At 60.7% G+C, this 18,607-nt stretch overlaps 1 protein-coding gene across 1 annotated transcript in view; it reads right to left on the reverse strand.

Annotated features, from left to right (window-relative positions):
- MYO18B (myosin XVIIIB) overlaps positions 1-18,318 on the reverse strand; it is a 40,979-nt gene extending 22,661 nt beyond the window's left edge. Inside the window, exons 1-24 of the mRNA XM_032229331.1 lie at positions 18,282-18,318; positions 17,563-17,720; positions 15,847-15,916; positions 15,145-15,257; positions 14,790-14,966; positions 14,465-14,663; positions 14,211-14,353; positions 13,973-14,073; positions 13,436-13,499; positions 13,022-13,166; positions 10,376-10,534; positions 9,900-9,926; positions 8,851-8,941; positions 8,197-8,389; positions 7,785-7,865; positions 6,852-7,002; positions 6,406-6,565; positions 5,245-5,428; positions 4,578-4,773; positions 3,659-3,768; positions 2,866-2,931; positions 2,655-2,783; positions 2,251-2,394; positions 1,911-2,000 (exon numbers count right to left, since the gene is read on the reverse strand). Coding sequence (XP_032085222.1) covers positions 1,911-2,000; positions 2,251-2,394; positions 2,655-2,783; positions 2,866-2,931; positions 3,659-3,768; positions 4,578-4,773; positions 5,245-5,428; positions 6,406-6,565; positions 6,852-7,002; positions 7,785-7,865; positions 8,197-8,389; positions 8,851-8,941; positions 9,900-9,926; positions 10,376-10,534; positions 13,022-13,166; positions 13,436-13,499; positions 13,973-14,073; positions 14,211-14,353; positions 14,465-14,663; positions 14,790-14,966; positions 15,145-15,257; positions 15,847-15,916; positions 17,563-17,720; positions 18,282-18,318 — 2,988 coding nt within the window. The remainder of the gene's footprint in view (positions 1-1,910; positions 2,001-2,250; positions 2,395-2,654; positions 2,784-2,865; positions 2,932-3,658; positions 3,769-4,577; positions 4,774-5,244; positions 5,429-6,405; positions 6,566-6,851; positions 7,003-7,784; positions 7,866-8,196; positions 8,390-8,850; positions 8,942-9,899; positions 9,927-10,375; positions 10,535-13,021; positions 13,167-13,435; positions 13,500-13,972; positions 14,074-14,210; positions 14,354-14,464; positions 14,664-14,789; positions 14,967-15,144; positions 15,258-15,846; positions 15,917-17,562; positions 17,721-18,281) is intronic.
- Between the last annotated feature and the right edge of the window lie 289 nt (positions 18,319-18,607).

The raw sequence follows: 18,607 nt of genomic DNA on the forward strand, positions 1-18,607 counted from the left end.
GGAAAAGGAAGGTATAAAGATGAACTGGTTTTCATATGTGCAAATACAATCTAGATATGAGAAGGATTGCAAAGAGGAAGGTTTTTATGATAAAATGACTGAGTTAGATAAAAGTTTGATGGGTACTGATGAAAAAGTAATTACAAAACTTTATGGACACTTACTAGAGGTTAAGTTAGAAGAGGAACAAGTTAAAGGAACTATGATAGCTTGGGAGGCAAATTTTGGGCATGGGATTGAATTAGAGAAGTGGCAGAAATTGTGGTCCCAAAATTACAAAATGACAATGTCAACAGCATATAAAGAAAATTTGTATAAGATGTTTTACAGGTGGCATCGACCCCCGACGAGAATAGCAAGAATGTTGAAGAATAAATCAGAAAAGTATTGGAAATGTCATCAGACACCGGGTTCATATTTCCATATGTGGTGGACTTGCGCAGAAGCTAAAAGATATTGGATTAAGATCCACACGTGATTGGAGAAAATGACACAAAAACATATAGACTTTAAACCAGAGACTTTTTTATTGGGAATTATACCAGAAATATATAATAGAGACTTGAAATACTTGATTGTAAATGTTTTAACAGCAGCTAGGATTGTATTTGCAAAAAATTGGAAAAATGAGAAAATACCAACGCAGGAGGAAACTATTCAAAAAATCATGGAATGTGCGGAAATGAGTAAATTGACATTTGAAATTAGAGAACAAGAAGATGAACAATTTTACAAGGTTTGGGATTTGTTTTATCAATGGTTAGATAAAAAAATCATGGTAATGGAAAAACTGGGAGAACTTTTTATATTTTAAGAATAATAGAATGATATATGCAATACTTTAAGGGTTTAGCACTGTTAAACAGATTAGAATGATGTAATAGAATAATGTTGTATTTCAATACGACGTAGGAATAATAATTGGAGTTGAACTATTGAGGCAAAATGATGTTGTATGTATGGATTCAATATCCAGAATATCTTGTTTAAAATTAAGGAATAATAATTACAGTTGAAAAATTGGCATTTAATAATAATGTACTTATGTTTACCTAATGAACAATTTGTGATTCGATATATAATTGTAAGTGGTGACCATGTGAAGGACGCACAAAATCTTGTAACCAAATGACACGCCAGATGAAATGGAAGGAGGTTGTGTGTGTTTTATGTTTTTTTGTTCGTTTTTGTTTTAAAAAATATATTTTTAAAAAAGAGGGGCGGGGGAGCCCAGAAGCCAAAGCAGGCCTGGGGTGCTGAGCAGCTGCAGAGGGAGGCAGACAGAAGGATCGCTGCTTTAATCACGCTGCTGCCCGCCATGAGGTGCCATCTCAGCCAGGGCCATCCCTTCCAGGCCGGGAGAGGCTGGCATGACTGTATCCGAGGGGGGGCAAGGAGGGAGGGTGTCACTGGCTGTAATTTCCCTGCTCAGCCATGAAAAGGGATTATATCGGCCCGGCTGTCTCTCCTCTCCGCTTCCCTTCATACCCAGGAGAGCATTCTGTAGTGCTGCCCCTCCATCCTCCATCACTCAATAGCACAAGTGGCCCTTGGCACTGCTGGCTGCAATGACGGGCAGCTGCAGCCTCAGAAAGATCAGTGGGGGGGCAGGAGGAGGAAGACCTTGGCCCCAGAAGGCTGGTATTTCAGAGAGCAAGAGCCCCCCCCCACAGGCTATTCGACCCTGCTACTCCTTCAGTGGCCCACCAGCAGGAGAAGCCAACCCCTGTGGGGGCAGACTTTGTCTTAAGCTGGCACCATCGGCATAAAACCTTGCCCCCCCCCCATGCTAGAAAAAAGCACCGAAGCTTCCCCTCCCCCATTCCTTGTCCACACAAACGGCCCCAAAGGTGCAATCCAAGCATCTCCTGCATCTGCCAAAGCAGCCCCCGCTCCCCCCCCGCCCCTACCTTGCTTTCCAGCAATTCGCTGCTCTCCCGAAGCTCCTGGCGAGAAACGTCCGAGTTTTCCAACTTTTTCTGCAGCGTTGCAAGTTCCTCCTGGGAGGGAGGAAGTTCGGGCTTATTCACCACCTGCAACTTGACCACTCAGCATGGAATGGCTGCCTCCAGGAGGGGGTCAATTGCCCATCGCCCCCCCCCGATGAAAGGGAAGGCTGCCGGGTCTGGGGGGTGGGGAACTCTCTAGAATCTCTCTTTCAGAGAACCGATTTAGCTCAGCTCCCTGCTGAATGTAAGGAAAAATCAGGGATTGAGCCTGCGGCCCTTTTCCTCCTGGCAACTCAGGTACCTCCTTGACGCGGAGCTGGCCTTCGGCCAGGCTGATGGTCAGGAGGGGCCGGACGCCACACATCAGCTGCCACCACGGCCAGCTCTTCACAGCCCGGAAGACAGCCAGGTTCTTCTGGATGCACCGGGCAGCCAGGCTCTGGATCTGAAGCAGGAGGGGAGGGAGACCTCAGGCCAAGGATTAAGGAAGACCCCCCCCCTCCCAGTGGGAGCCTTGAGCACTGGGATCCGGCTAGGCGTCTCCCGGCGCTGCAGGCCAGAGAGAGAGGGGATGGGAGCCCCCCAGTTTCCCCTGGCTCACTAGGGGAGTCTGCTGAAGGCTACCAGCCTGTGGGCCTCTTCCCCAAGGGAGGCAGCCCGACCTCCCCAGGGCTGCCCCCCCCCCCCGCTGCAGAGCAGGGCTACCTTTAATTTCCTGAAGTGCTGGCGGGAGAGGAAGCCCCTGCAGGCTGCCTGGAGCAGGACCAGGCCCTGGGACACCAGTTTCTCTCGCTGCTTCTCCAGCCGCGGAAGGACGCCGGCCTTCAGGAAGACCTGCCCAGAGGGACGGAGGGTGAGGCCGCTGCCCGCTCCCCACCAGGCAGGCGAGAAGAACCAGGGCGGCGGCTTCCGGTACCTGCGTGTGGCCCAGCGCAACGCTCTTCTTCTCCAGATCGAGGGCCCGGAAGAGCTCCTCCAGCGCCTGCAGAGAGACGGAGCGCCTGCAGCAGCTGCCAAAATCTCAGGGAGGAGGAGGAGGAGGAGCCCTCTGGCTGCCCCACATCACGAGCCCCACAACAGCCGGGCTGCCCCATCCCGACTGCTCTGCCCAACTGGCACCGATCTCTTCAACTGCTGCCTTCAGCCAACGTTTCCGCTGGAATTGCCCAGGGAGAGATTCGGATGTCCTCCCCCTCCCTTTTACGGCTCAGAAGAGCCGGCATTACTTTGCCCGCAACAGGGGAGGAATTCGCCCAGCAGAGCTTCATGTGGGGCAGCCGTGGCTGCAGAGCCGCTGGGCATCTCGCTGGGGTCCCTTTGTGGGGAGTCTTGGACTCGAACCTGGGAAGCTCCCCGTCCTCCCTGCCCAGCCCCCGCATTCCTTCTGCCACTCAGGTCCTCGAGAGCCCCCAGGGCGGAGGAGAGGGCTGGAGTGTTTGTCGAACGAGTCTCCCCGCAGCGCAACCTGTCAAGCGCGGCCCTTCTCCCCCACCAAGCGCCTCTTGTCAAATCCTCACACGCTGGGAGGAGCCCCAGGGCGGCAGCTGCTTTCCCAGCACAAGGGTGCACCCCTCCTCCCTGGGCGCTGGGTTCATGGCCCCCCCAGGAGGACCCGGGTGACGGTCGGCTTTCCTGTCTTATGGGCTGAAGCTGCAGCGGCCATCTAGGCTCATCCCTCCCTCCCTCCCTCCATGGTCCCTCCATCTGACCTTCTTCTCATCCGTCAGCTCGTAGGCCGAGGTGAACTTCTTCATCTCTGGCTGAGCCAAGCCCTGGAAGCGCCGCCGGAACTGGACCAGCTCCATGCGATCCGCGTAGCCTGCCGGAGCATAAACGAAAGCAAGGCGCTTGGTACGCAAGAACTGGCATCCCAGACCACCGAGACCCTGCAGACAACAGCCTGCAGGAGCAAGCCCCCTCCTGTGACGACCAACTCCAAATTGCTGCGTCCCGGCCAGAGCCAGGAGCCCCTCCACTCCCCCAACTGGGAATTAAAGGGGGGCATGGGGGGTGGGGAGAAGAGGGAGAGCGCCAGGGGGCTTTGCAGCCCCCGAGATCTTGTCCAAGAGGGGAGGAGCTCCTCAGCCGGCATCCCCCTCACGTGCCCCTCGACCTTGCAGGGCTCCTGCTGGGTTCCACTGGCATTACGGCCGCTGTGGAGGTTTAGGCTGCTCACTTATTGCGTCTCACCGTGTTTGCACTTACGACTTGTGCTGCCCTGGAACCATGTGCAGAAACTCTCTGGCTCAATTCCCCCCCAAACAAACTGGCAGAGAGGAGGTGCATTTTGTCATCGCAAACACTAACGGGCTCCTCACAAAGCAAAGAGATTTGGGGCAGCGCGAACCAGCCAGTCGTGTGGAGGGGGGAGAAACCTAGCGCCCCCCCCCCCGAGTTCTCTGTACACTACAATGCCCAGAATTCCCAGCCGGGAGTTGGTCCCAGCTTCCTCTGGCTTTCCTTGCGTGCTCAGAATCACAGCCAGCTTCCAGCCAAGCTTCCCCACTTCCTGTGTCCCTCGGTCGCCCGTTGTGTAACCTGCACCGCAACTGCGCTACCCAGGAAGGGTGGGCGACATTCCCCACCCTGCACCCTCGGCAGGGAGACCCAGGAAACCTCCCCTCGCACCAATTCTGTGCAGCCGCAAGGCCTCCAGGATCAGGCTGCCGGAGAGCTGGGCGCGCAGGGCCGGAACGTCCCACGCCGGTCCTGGGGCGGCTTCCGTGGTCCCCGTGGTGGGCGGCTGAGGCTCCGGCGGAGTCCCCGGGTCCAGGCAATGGAGAAAGTGGATCCGTGACCGCTTGAGCAGATTGCTGAGAGCATCCTGGGGGGAGGGGGGGAGGGAGGCTGGTTTCGGAGGGGTCCCCCAGCAATCCCCTTCCTTCCCCCTTGTGAGGAGGGGGCCGAGGGCAGCAGCAGAGGCAGCAGTCAGGCTCTGCACAAGCTTCCTTTCCTGGCGGCTCCACCCGGGACAACACACACACACACACACACACACACACACACACACACACGGCCTCTGGGAAAGGAGGCGCCTGCCTTTCCAAAGCCGGCTTCCTCCCTCCCTCCCTGGTCCCATTCACAGGGGATTCCTGTTGGAAGCCAAGGAGGATGCCTCTGCCTCGACTTGCTCCTCCCTTCGGAATGGGAGGAGCTGCCTTTGCACGCTGACCAACCGGGAGGCAACTGGATCCTCGGGGAGAAGCCCACTGACAGCGGAGGGGATCCCAGCCCCTCTCCCCCATAGCCCCTGCCAGGAAGCGGCCCCTGAGCCCAGCCCAAGCGCTTCACTCACCAGCTGCAGCTTGATCTGGGCGCAGACCGACCTCTTCTTCACGGCGGCCCAGCTGCCACTGAAGGTCTTCCGGAGGCAGCCAATGCGCTGCAGGGCCTGGTGCGAGTGGCCCTCCCAGCCGGCCACTGAGCGGCAGAGGAGGGGCACGTGGGCGCGTGGCAGGAAGACTTTCCTCAGAGCCCCTCTGTGGGGAAGGAAGGAAGGAAGGAAGGAAGGAAGGAAGGAAGGAGGGGGGATCGTCAGCAGCAGGAGGTCCCCCCTCTCGGCCTCCCCAAATCTAGCCAAATCGGGCCCCCGGCTTCTAATCTGGCCTAGCCGTGGGGAGGCAGATCCGACCATCTCTCAGCCTGGCTTGCTTTGCAGGGCTACCGTGGGAGCAGAGCCTGTGGGCCGCCTGGGGCTTCTGGGAAGGGAGACCCCCACCCAAGGCTTCTTCCTCAACCTCCGGCCACCGTTTCCCAGCCGGGCAGTTCCAGAGAATGAGAGCTTGTCATTTTCCCAGGGAGCTTGCTCTAAAAACTCCCCCCAGATCCAAGCTTCCTCCAGGCTGAGCCGGATGCTGCCTCCTGACCCCCATCTTAAACAGTGGCGAAAGTGGCGAGTTTTCCTTGGCTGCCCCCACCGGCCCCTCCCGCCTTCCTTTCTGGCCGAATTGGGGGGGAGCCGAGGGGCTGATCCTCTCCTGGGCTTTCAGGCCCCCCCTCCATCCAGATGAACTTCCACCCCCCCTCCTGGTTCACATAACGCCGGTTGTTCAGAAAGTGCAGAACTCCCCCCCCACACACACACACCAGGTTCCCTCCCAGCAAGGCCTGTGAGGCAGGAGAAGGCAGGGCAGCCGGCCCCAACCACCTCCTTCCCCTGGCATCTGTGCCCCAGGGATGCCCTTCCATGCTTGCACAGTTTGGCCCCAGGGCTTCAGTGGGAAGTCGGGGGTTTGAAGCTGGGCCAGACCGCAGCCACCTTCCCTGCCACCCTGGGAAGCTCACCTGGCTGCCCCAGGCAGGCAGGAAGGCAGCCCCTGAAGCTACCTCAGAGCCCAGGCTGCCTCCCTCCCTCCCTCCTCCAGCCCAGCCAGCCTGGCACCACCACCCCCCGCAGCCCCTCTGCCCTCCCAGCGACAGAGGGGGAGGGGCGCCCCCCCTCCCGCCCCCCACTCACATCTTGGACTGCTGCAGGAGCTGGATGGCGTTTTGCACAGAGAGGTTCCACTTGGCCTTGCCCACCCAGCCGGTGGCATCGTAGCGGACGGGGTCCTTGCCCAGCCGGTGGGCAACCTCGAACTGCAGGGGCTGCTCACACCTGCGCAGGACCCCCGGCTCTGCAGCAGAGAGGCAGAGTAAAGCTTGGCTGCTCTGCTGGGGGGGGGGGAGGGCAGGATGAAGGGGCCAAGATGTTCTACGGCCCTCTTGGGCACCAAGTGGGCAGCACATATGTGGCGTGCCATTGAAGGAGGCCCAAAGCCGCCCTTCTCTGGGGCATCCGGAGGGCAAGGCTGCCCCTTCCTTTGGTGGGCAGAGCGAGCGCCCAGCTCCCGACTCAGGGCCGCCTCTGACGAAGGGAAGAGACCCCTTTGCTCTTCCCAATGCAGCTGGCATTGCCCAAGCTCTCCCCTCCGGCCTTACCTTCCTTCCCGAAGGCCGAGCACAGGCGGTCGAGGGCTCGGCTGTCACTGGAGCCCTGCACCAGGGCCTCCTCCTCCAGGATCCAGAGCAGGCCCTGGGGGTCCTCTGAGGGGCCCCCGGAAGAGAGGAGCATCTAAAGCGGGACAGACTGGCTTCAGCCACGTGGCATCAACACACACAGACACACACCCCGTTATCCCTTCCCCCCCCCCGGCTCTCCTGTCCGAGGTTTCAAGCAAATGTCCTGTGGTTTATTAATCACTAATTATGACTCATCCTAATAAACACTCATTTATCGGTGGCTGCATATGTATTATTATATCTTTCCATCTGTACAGGAAAGATTCTCTTTTCCTCCTGGCAATCTGCACTTTCCCACCTGCAGGCTGGGAAACAATTTGTCCCCTCCCAATAATTTTATCACAGAAAGGGGGAAAGTCTGTCCCTCACTCCCTGCCTCCATTGTGGCCATGGGGGGGGGGCTGCCTCCTCCTCCTCCTCCGATCAGGATGGGTCCCCCCAGAGCAGGTCAAGCAGAGCGATGCAGACCGGAGGCAGCAACATGCCAGTCGATGCCAGCCTTCTGCGGTTTGCATCCGAGTGGGTGGCGCCCCTTGGAAGAAGACCCCTGGCGCCCTTCCCCCTGGCTCTGCGGCCTCTCACAGCACAGAACGCCTGGGCGAGGCAGGGAAGGGCACTCGGGGCCCCCGTTCTGAGTGGGTGGCTTCTGCCTAGCTGGACTGGCATCCTTGGGGGCAAAGGCCCAGAGCTTCCCCCCCAGATGCGTTTCTCTCGGTGGGTTTTATCTCACCCACCTCTCGTGCTTCGTGCCAGCTCTTGGCCTCAGGAAAGCTTTGCCCTGCCAACAGACCCTCGGCAAGCTGCACACACCCCCCACGCCAGCCTCCAAATTACCTGGGACGGGCTCTGGTCCACAAGGGCAACTGTGGCGGCTGGAGAGACTTCAGGAAGAACAAAAGGGACCTCAACGTTTTCCTGGGAAAGAGGGAGGGGAGGTTGGGCCTCGCAGGGGAGTGGATGGAAAAAGCCCCCCCCCTCCTTTTCTGCTCAGCCCCACTGCCCCCCCCTTTTCCTGAGGCTCGGGAGGTTCATGAGCTAAAGGGCCCCCCAACCGTCTCCACGGCCTTTCCCCAGAACCCTTCGTGACCCCAGGGGACAGCAGTGAGGCCATTGTCCAGCAAGCCCCAGAGCAGGTGGGGGGGGGGCTGGGCCTCTGCCGGAGATCCCCCCCCGCCCCGGCCTGGGCGACCCTCCTGGGAGCAAAGCGGGACAGCCAAGGAAGCGTTTGGGTGGGTGGGGGGCTCACCTCCCGGTATCTGCCCACTTCAGACTCCAGGGTGGTCTTGTAGAAGAGCCCCTGCAGGCGCTCCTGCCCGTAGTTGTGGCAGAACTCCTCAAAGGTGGCCGCCCGCTCTCTGTGCTGGTGCCGGGGGCTGAGGAAGCCAGGGGTGTCCACCACCATCAGGGAGGCCATGGAGAGCTGGCTGGAGGAGAAGGACCTGCAAGGGGGGAGAAGCCCCCCCCCCCGTTACACCCCGTTTCTGGGCCTCTCAAGCTCCAACCCTCAACCCCCCCTCCTGTAAGGCAATTGGGGGGGGTCTGCTTGCTTTTTCCCAGCCACACTCTGAGCACAATGGTGGCCTTCTCCTGAATCCCACAAAGTCACATCCGTTATTAATAAAAGCAGCATCCCCCTCCCCAAATCCCCTGCAGCCTCCCTTCCCCACACCTGCCTGTGGCAGTCCCCACCCCCTAGACGCCCATCTTCCCCAGAAAGGGGCCTCGAGGGGGGGGGGAGAAAAGTCTCCCCTGACTGGCCTGTCCGGTCATTTGTCTCCTATCGTTTACGTGGCTTCTTCACCTTCTTTTTTATTGATTTGGGCTCATTGGGATTCAGGCATCCCACCCCTTGAGTGGATTATTGCCCCCTCCCCACCTTGGGTGCCAAAGGGGTGCCCACCTGTTGACCAGCATCACTACGGCCGCAAAGAGTTCCTCGTACAAGCCGGCAGCCATGCCCTCCAAGCACTCCACCCCGCTCAGCTTGGGGCCTGGGGAAGAAAAGGACAAGTGGGTGGAGGCCCCCCCCCAACGGGACCCCCCACCCGAGCTGCCCCCCCCCCCAAGCCCCTGTGAAATAAGAGCAGAAGCAAAGACGTTAAGCAGCCACTTAGCCCCCCCCAAAGGGGGACACACACACACACACACACACCCTGCCCGTCTCTCCAGTCGAAGGAAAGGCGGCAGCTGGAGAGATTGAAGGGTTCCGGGTCTGATCAGAGGCAGCTTCGTTTTTGATAACCGCCTCAGCCAAGATTTACGGCAGCTGAAATTCCCCTTTGCCCTTCCCTGTGCCAATGGCCTGTGCTGATTTGATGGCTGGCCTGGGGAGAATCTCCCCCCGTCCCCAGGAAACGGGCCCGGGTGCCTCCTAGGTCTCAGGTGGAAGAGGAGGCTCTGAGCCGAGTCACAAACTCCGCTTTGAAGGAAGAAGCAGAGGTGCCCAATTTCACTGTGATGACGGAAAGAGCCCGTTTTTATCCCACAGCCAACGATGGAAGAAGAACTAAGAATCCAAGACTTCCTAGACCAGTGTTTCTCAACCTTGGCAACTTGAAGATGCCCGGACTTCAACTCCCAGAATTCCCCAGCCAGCATTCGCTGGCTGGGGAATTCTGGGAGTTGAAGTCCGGACATCTTCAAGTTGCCAAGGTTGAGAAACACTGTCCTAGACTGTCCCCTCACGGGTGTTTGGACTAAAATGTGCTGAATGCGTGAATGAATGAATGGCCGACCGGAAGGGAGCAGGGAGCCAATGGGAACCTGGACCACCGGCTCTGTTCGGAGACAGCCGGGAGACGGTGGGGAGCCCCTTCGCCCCCTTCTCCTCTTCGGCCAGGCTGCTTGGAGAGGGGGCTGCCCTTCTCCTCCCCCTCCAGCAAAAGGGCTACACAGGAAGGAGGAGAATTGGGTGCAGCCCAAACCAGGCGCCGCCCAGCAACAAAGCACCCGAGCGGGTCTCACCTGGCACCTGGTCTGGTTGCTAGGAGACCATCTGAGGCTGACTGGCTGCCTCCTAATTGGCCAGTCCCAACAGAGGGCTGCTTGCAACAGAGCGCACGAAGGCCAATGGAGGAGGGGGAAGGCAGCGGGAAAAGGGGAAGGGGATTCGGCCCAGGGAGTGAGGGAGCACCACAGATCTGGGAGGAGTGGCTGGGGGCTCAGAGGCTGCCTCCCTCCCTCTAGCCTCCTGACTCTCTCCCTGTGTGGAGGGGGCCCTCGGAGGCCTGGGGGGCTGCCTGGTTTTGGGACTGGGTGGATGAGCAGAAGGGGCCAGGGTCTCCCTGAGGAAAGGAGGACAGAGCCCTGGTTGCGGAGGGTCCGGGCGCAGGGCTTGGGCCCCTTCTGGGTCAAGGGGCCTGTGAGGACCCCAAGGAGAAATCACACAGGAGGTGGGGGGGAACGAAACAGGGGGGCAGCCGTACCGTCCAGTGGCTCCTCCGAGGGGGATCCGGCTGTGACCTGCTGAAGGATCCGCTGCAGGTGGTGCTTGAAGACGGCCGTGGTCAGCTCCTCCGCTTCGCAGCCCAGGACATCCGCCGCCCGGTTGGCCCACTCGAACTTCAGGAACTGTTTCCTGCCCACTAGAGGAAGAGGAGGAGAGCCTGGCCATCCAGAACCCCCACTCTCTTGGGAGTCCTGGGGTTACCCACCCACCCCCGTCCCACTCCCCAGTCTTGGGAAGGGCTGGAACTTGGGGCGGGGGGGAGTCTGGTTTCAGCCCTTGAACCAGGCCGGCCCTTCCTGCCTCCCGCTGATGCGCCCAGGCGGCTTCAGGGCAGCCACCCCATTTCCGCTACAAACCCCAGCTAATCCGAGAGGCGCAGGGCTGTCCCTCGGGAGGGCCAAACCGAGATTAGCAGCCGGTCGAGGAATTTCCTCCACTGAAGCACCAAGGAATGCAGTGACTTAGGACGGCCGTATCTGGCCGTGGAACAAGGGCCGAGTCCCAGGCCCGTGACGGACACTACACGGGGGGCCTGAGTGCAGCGCCCCAACAGCACAGCAGCCATGGGGGTTCCCGAGGTCTCCACCCTCTTGGCTTTCCACCGACCCCCCAAGAGCAGCCAAGGAGGAGGCCACGGCTACAGAGGCAGGAGCCCAGGAGAAGGGACAGGTGGCCGATTTCTGCTCGGAGGAGAGGGAAGCAGGGAATCGGCTGCTGGGGTGAAATGTGCAGGCACAGAAGAGCTGCAATCGGGACCCCGACCTTCGTGCGGAGGCTGCAGCCTTTCGGTTCCCTTCCCTCTCCGGCTGCAGGAGCCCCAGGGACTCACCTGCCAAAATCAGGCATCCAGAGCCCCTCCCCCCTTGACCCTCCCCAGCAGTCCAGCCTCAGGAAACACAGCCCCCCCTTCCCACCCCCCCAAAAAGCCCAGCTGCACAATGAGCCTTTTCAGAATCCCCATTGAACCGCTGGGACAATTATTTCTGCTTGGTGGGTTAGAAAGAAATCAGTCAACAGGCGAGAGGCAGGAGAAGGCCGGTTATAAAAGCTGCAGCCCCCCGTGGCAGGAGAGCAGCCTCCAGCCTTCTTGCCAGGGTGGAGAGAAGGGGGGAAGGGGAAGAGAAGGGGGGAAAGAGGAAAGGGGGAAAGGGGGAAAGGAGAAAAGAGGAGAGAAGAGGGAAGGGAAAGAGGGAAAGGGGAAAAGGAGAGAAGGGGGAAGAGTTGCCAGTGGAGATGCAGAGGGGCAGGGAAGAGGCAGCAGAGGGAGGGCAGGGGCAGAGGGTGACTGAGCCACGGCTGGGGCCCCCAAACACCTTCCCCAGACCAAGCAAATGGGGCGAGGCCACACCAGGATAAGCCAACGAAGGCCCAGGCCCTGCGGCCGCTTCCCAGTCCTCAAAATCAAGTGAGGAGGAGCATCTCCATTCTGCCGGGCACCCCCCCACCCCCACCCCATGGCAGCAGCTTCACCGAGGGGCCGACTACCGCCTGCGCCTCCTGCCTCCCATCCCCTGGGGGCCTCCCACTTTTGAACGGGGATCCTGGCCTCCTTGCCAGTCCCGGCTCAGTGGTGCAAAGGGGCCCTGGCATGCCGTGGTCAACGTCCCTCTGAGTGCAGAATCCACAGGAAGGGCTCTGCTGCTGAAGTGGGCATGAACGGGGAAGGCCAGGGTCCCATAGCCCCCCTCCCCCCACAATTCAGGGTCCTCAACTTGGGAATCAGGGAAGGGCAATCCAGGCCGAATTGAGAGACCCCCGAGGGGTCCCAAAAACGTGCCAATCCTGCCTTGCCTCTCCTAAACTTTCTTTGCCCCCTGGAGAAGCTGGCAGGGAGGGGGAGGGGGCCTGTGCCTGGCGGACAGAGGCGCTAACTTCCTCATTTCTCAATAATTAATCATTGATTCATGGGTGAAATTAGCATAAGGCGCAGCGCATGGAAGGGAGCCCCGCCGATTCCCCGGCTGGCCCTGCCTGGCTGCCTCTTTCAAAGGGAAGTGCATAAATCACCAGGAGCGACTGCAGAAGAGAGGGGAGACCCCCCCCCCTGCCCCCTTAAAGAATTTATGAACAACTTCACAGCTTCTCCTTCTCCCCTCCCCCCTCTCTCTCTCGTGGCATCTTAAGAGGGCTTCGCAGTCAAGAAGGGCTCCCATCAAAGAGTCCCTCCCCAATTTAACTCCGACCCAGACACAAGGGACTAGCAGGGAAGGAAGCTGGAGGGAGGCTGGCCAGGCCAGAGGAGAGGGGGGGGCATGGGGAGGGGGGCTCAGAGCCGGCCAAAGGAAACCAACAGGGCGCTTCAGCCCGTCGCTAACCCCTTGGGTACACAGCCTCCTCTCCCAAAAGACAGCCCTGCCTGAGCCTCCACCCCCCCCCCCAGCCTGACCAGGAAAGGCCTCAGGGAGACTCTGGACTCTACGGCCATCTGCCTTGGCAACTCTGCCTCTTCCGGACGGCTCAAGAGAGGCCAGGAGTCGCTTCGCCAGCCTCCTCGCCCAGGAAGTCGGTGCCACTCGCCAAGCTGACGGGCACCCCCTTGGCCTTTGGGGCTGTCCTGAGCAGTATCCCAGGGGAGGGGCAGCGCAGGTTCCTCAAGGGGCTGCCCCCCTCTTCCTGGCTGTACCTTTGCAGACACCAGCAGCCCCCAGGTGATAAATGCCGGCCAAGACCCGCCACAAAGCTTCCTGCTCAGCCGCCTCGACTCCCAAGGTGCCCAGGGCAGCTTGGAGCTGGGCAAAGGCGGCCGAAGCCCCCCGCTTCTCTTCTGCCTGCAAGAAGGAAGAGAGCAGCCTTTGGGGGGTGGGGTCCAGGAGCCATGGCACCCCTTCCCGACCAAGCAAACACAAAAGGGGGGTGGGCTGGGGGGAGAGCCTTTGCCTGAGTCTAGCATCCCTGGCCATCCCCCCTCCCTCCCATCTGTGAGCAAGGCAAGGTGGAGCCAGCCGTGCCCCCTCCTCAGGCTGCCTTCAGCCCCACTTTCCTGGGGGACACCCAGTCAGGGGGATGGTGGGGACAGGCCGGGGGAGGGGCGCCTTACCTTGAGACTGGCTCTGATGCCAAAGCAGCTGTTCTCTGCCATCTGGTGCAGGTGCAACGTTGACCTATTGGCAGAAATTGTGTGTGGGGGGAGGAATGGGGACAAAGTGAAGCACTTACAGAAAGGGCCGGTGCCCGGGGGGGGGCTTGTGAGCCTTTAAGGGCTGGTCAGCATCCTCAGTGCCAGCCAGAGCAACCAAGAAGGGCTCACAAAGGGCTGCTGCTCACCACCACGGGGCACTGCCAACGGCGAAGCCCTCCCAGGCCTGGTGCCATGCATGGCAGCCTTTTTTGGCTCTCTGGCGCTCTCTGCTGGGAAAGGGAGCCCCTCTGCCAAGGAGCAGCTGCTGTGCACAGCCTTCATGGTGGGAAGGCCTGGGCCCCCCCTAGAGTCTCTGCCAGTGGCTTCCTTCGCTCCCTCGCCCAGTTCCCCCAGGAGGCCCACGTGCCCCTCCCAAGCCCTGCCCGCTTCCATGAATTCTGAGGGAGCCTGAAGGCCACCCCGCTTTCACCCTCTGCCTCCTGCCCGGCAGCCTACCTCTGCTCCAAGTCCAGCCCTGCCAGCATCTGGGAGAAGACGTTGAAGGTGCCCTCTCCCTTGGGCTGCTGCGCCACCCGGGCCCTTTCCAGCAGCATCGTCTGGGCAGGAGAGAGGCAGGGGACTCCGGATCAGCTGAAGGTGGCACCTCCCCCCGGGGCACAGCGAGGGGTTTCCCCCCCCCGTGAGGATGTCGGAAGGCAGAAACCCCCCAGCCAGTGCCAGTCAACCCTCTTACCTGGAGATGGGCAGCCGTTACATGCCCAGAGGCACTGAAATCCAGAGCCATGACCATGGAGAAGCGGGTGGAGGCTCTGTTGGGCCCGGCGGACACTGTGCCAAAGGCTGTGAGGACCGTGAACATGGCCTGGATCTTCTCCACTGCAAAGCCAGAAGACGCTGCAGAAGGCAGGCCGCGCCCTCCCTCCCTCCCTCCCTCCCTCCCTCGGGACTGGGAGGCTGCTGGGAGGGGCTCCCCAGGGCACGGCCCACCTGTGACCCGGTTGTCCAGGCTGCCCGCGGTGGCCACGAGGTACTCCAGGATGCTCTGGCAAGCGGTGGTCTTTCCCGCGTTGCTTCTGCCCAGGGCCACCACCGCCTGGTCCTGCCTCTGCGCCAGCAGGTCCCAGTAGGCCCTCTGCGCCACCGCAAAGACGTGTGGGGGCATCCTGTCCCTCCTGCCTTGGAAGGCCTGGGAAAACATGGGCGGGGGGTTCCGTGCACAGCCACAGAGGGGCCCTGCCACAGGGGCCACGGAGCAAGCCAATGTCTGCCCCCCAAAGGACGCAGCCCTTCGCCCAACCGCCAGGTATCGTACCTTCCTGGAGCTGCCGACCGCGGGAGGAACCGACCTGAGGGCCACCAAGTGAGGGCCAGAGAAGGTGTAGGGCAGCTGTGACTGGCACCTCTGGTGGAGGACGTGAAGGACGCTGGCCTCGTTCAGGCTGACCAGAGCGGCCAGGTCCTCGGTGTAGTCCAGGCTGGGTGGATTGGCCTGTTGAGGGAGGAGGAGGAGGAGGAGGAGGAGGAGGAGGAGGAGGGAGGAAGCCACCTTCACCTGCCTTCTCCCCCTCTTTTCTCCACCCGCCAAAGGAAGGGAAGAGACCCCGACTGGAGGCCTTCAGGGCAGGCCGGGGATCCTGGGCCTTCAGGTGGAGGAGAGAAGCTCTCACCTTCTGCACCACTTCTTCGTCCACCTCCACAATGGAGCCATCGGCGTCCAGGCGAGCGCGCACGGTTCCCGCAGGCAGCTCCAGGGTGCCCACATCAGGCTTCAGTTCAGTGGCTGCAAAGCCAAGGCTGGTTCCAGTCCCTGCGCAGCCATTCCCCCAAGGCAGCAGGCGGCTCCTGGGTCTCTGCTCTGGGTCAGGACCCACCACACGGGGCTCTCTACTCCAGGGGCCCCGCCTGCCCCCATCCCTGTCCCCATCCCTCCCTCCCTCCGCCTGCCTGCTTGCCTCAGCTGCTCCAGCCTTCACACTTACACACACACAGACACACACAGACACACAAACACCATCACAAAAGCAAAGAGCAAGGGGGGAGCGATCTTTGCCTTTTACTTATTTATCGCATTGATATTCCACAAGAGTTCAAGGACTCTCAGCAGCTTTCACGATATGAAAAATTAATTAAAACATCCACGGTATATGAAACATCAAAAAAAAATAAAAATCTAAATCATCAAATCCTAAAATAATAAACTGTCTCAGCGACAAACATACAAATAAAATAAGGCAAAGCGTGAAACCCGGACCCCTCCCCTCCCCCGTTTCTGCCCTCCTTCCAAAGAGACTGGGGCCCCGGGGAGGGGGGCTGCTCCTGTCCGCCCCCCCCACACCCCTCAGCCCCTCAGCTGCAGAAGCCAAGCCTACCAAGAGTGAATTTGTCCTTCTGAAGCAGCCAGAGCTTCTCCGCTTCAAACCAGGCATCGTCCTCGGAGACCTGCTGGAGGAGGAGGGGGGCTGAGGGCTCCCAGTTTGAACTGGGGAGTGAACAACTTCACTGGTTTCCTTGCAAAGGTGGGCTGGAAGCTGCTCAGGGACCCTTTGAGATCCGAGGAGACTCCAGCCTCTCGCCCCCTTTGCTCCCGAAGGCCTCGCCCCGCTTAAGGACCCCTGGAAGAGGCCGTGCCCCCTTTCAGCCCCAGCTTAGGGTCTCCCCAGGCCCCCCAGGGTGGCTGCAGTGTGGCCGTTTCCTGGAGGGCTCTGAGCCCCCCCGTGTCCTCCCTTCTCAACTCTTGCACAAAAGTTCACACCTACAATCACAGCAGCCTTCGGGGGGGGGGGGGGGAGAGGAGGCATGTTTGTGCCTCCGTAGTGGGAAGGCGTAATGGGGAGAGATCCAGGGGGCTGCCCATCCGATTCAGACGAGGAGAAAAGGAAGAACCCTACGCACCCTTCCCTCTTTTGGGGGGCAAGCGGTGGGCAGTCTGGGGAGAAGACCCCCGAAGGCCCTCCCAGCACTCGGTCCTGCCTGGAGGCCAGGATGGGCTTCCCAACGCCCGTCTCACCTTGTTGGGAGGAGGACTCTCTTCGGGAGGGTCTCCTCCGTCTCCCGCCGAGGCCTCCGCTGCTGCTTCTTCCAGGCCCCCCTTCGTCTCTGCTGGTGCTGCTCCAGAGGCTCCGGGCTCCCTTCCTCCTCTGGCTGGGACGTCTGCTGGCTGGGCTCCCTCAGGTGCCTCCCGGGCATCTCCCTTTTCCCGGCTGGCAGCTGCCAAGGCCTCCCCTGGCCCCTCCTTGGCTTGGGCCTCATCCGCTCCCCTCTCTGCACTTTCTTGCGCCTTCTGCTCCCTCTTCTCTCCCGGCCCCTCCCCCTCTGCCCCCCTCCTCTTCCCCGTCCCTTTGGCCCCCCTGCCTGGCTTGGCCCTCCCTTGGGCCGTCTCCTTCCTGGGGCTCTCCATGCGCCTGCCCTGCGCGGCTGCCGTGCCGTGCCTGGAGTCCAGCGGGCCTTGGCTGGCTTCTGCGGCGGATGCCTTGGGACCCTCCCCTCCGGCCACGGGGACTTCAGCCTTGGGAGGAGCAGCTGGGCCCAGATCGGGCCCAAAGAGCTTGGCGTTCCTCCTTGGGGCCCCTATCCTGAAGGGCAGGGTCTTCTTCTCCGGGAGCGCCACCATCCCTTCCCCTGCCGGCTTCTCCCCATTCAGCTGCCCCCTGCTGCTGGCCATGGCGGCCCCCGCTTCCAAGAGGTCGGCCTCCTTGATTTCAACCGGATTCCCGGGAGGCTGGAAGCAAAGAAACGCCTGTCGGAACTTTTGCCAGGGGACCGAAGGGCACAAAGGGGGCAGAGGTTTCTCCCTGGGGTGCAAGGTGGGAACGCAAGCAGAGGAGACCCCTCCCGAGGATTCTGAGAACTGGGGAGGGGGCTCCAGGGCCACTGACACATTGCAGGGAGATCCAGACTGGCTCTGCTTGTGTGCCCAAGAAGGACGTGATGCCCCCCCACCCCAAGGAGGGCTGTTGGGGCAGCCTCCTCTCCAGAGGGGACCCCCCCTCCCCAGGGCAGATCTCCCGGCAGCTGGCCCTCCACCAGCCGCCCCTCCTGGCTTAACGACAGCCCCCCCCACACACACACACCCTCTGGCCACTCACGTCTTCCTGGGAGTTCGAGGCCTCGTCCTCTTTCAGCCGGAGGGCCTTGGACTCCTCCTCCTTCTGCCGCACCAGCTGCTTGATGAAGCCCCCCGGAATGATGGAGAAAGGCAAAGGCGGGGAGGTCGGCGGGGGGCTCCGGTCCTCTTCCCTAATCTGTCCACACCAAGGGCTTCAGTTAATCGGGGAAATGGAGGGCGCCCTCCTTCCTCAGGGAAGACCCCTCCCCATAGAAGCTCCCCCCACCGCAAAGAAGGTGCTCCATAGAGCCAGCCGAAGCCCCAGATGCGCTGCTGGGGGGGAGGGCACTCTGCACATGCTCCAGAGGTTCTAACAGAATGAAAGATGCTTGCCGAGTAGCATTGCTCCCTATGTCCATACAGACACACACACACACACACACACCCCATCTGCAGATCTAGGAAGCTGCCCATTTGTTTGGACAGATGTGATGCTTTAACGGCCTTCAACTCGGAGGCAAAATTCGGATTAGTTGCCCGTCCAAAGCAGAGCGGAGGAGCTCATGGAGGGAAGCCAGCAATGCAGAGGAGGGACCCAGCAGTTAATAGCAAGGGGGGGCAGCCCGGCAGCCGCGGGGCCTGCGAGGGTGGCGGGGGGCCTTTTCAGGGCACCAAAGCTCCCCCCCCCCGCTTAACAGCTCATGCTGCTCTCCGCGTTGCCTCGTGCGGGACTGCCTCTGCCAGGAGATCCACTTCCCTTCTGCTCCCACAGAGCGAGTCGTGACGAGATGGCCATGTTGACGTGAGGACGGGCGGCTTGACGGGTGGAGGCAAGGACGGTGGGTGGAGGTGCGTCTGTCCGGAGGAGCTGCCCACCCAGGCAGGGGCCGGGAGAAGAGGAGAGACCCGTCAGGCGCAGTCGGAGCCCTTCGCCCCCTTCGGAGACCCAGGCAGGGTGGGGCACCCCAGGTTGTCCCAGACCCCTGGCAGGAGAGGCAGCCTCCCCCCTCCTCCCCCTGGCCGGCTCCTTCTGGCAGCCCCCCCCTTCACCAACCCCTCCCTCCAAGAAGGGACAGACGCAAGGC

This window comes from Thamnophis elegans, chromosome 13 (assembly GCF_009769535.1).
Source record: "Thamnophis elegans isolate rThaEle1 chromosome 13, rThaEle1.pri, whole genome shotgun sequence".
In the NCBI taxonomy this organism is placed as follows: Eukaryota; Metazoa; Chordata; class Lepidosauria; order Squamata; family Colubridae; genus Thamnophis; species Thamnophis elegans.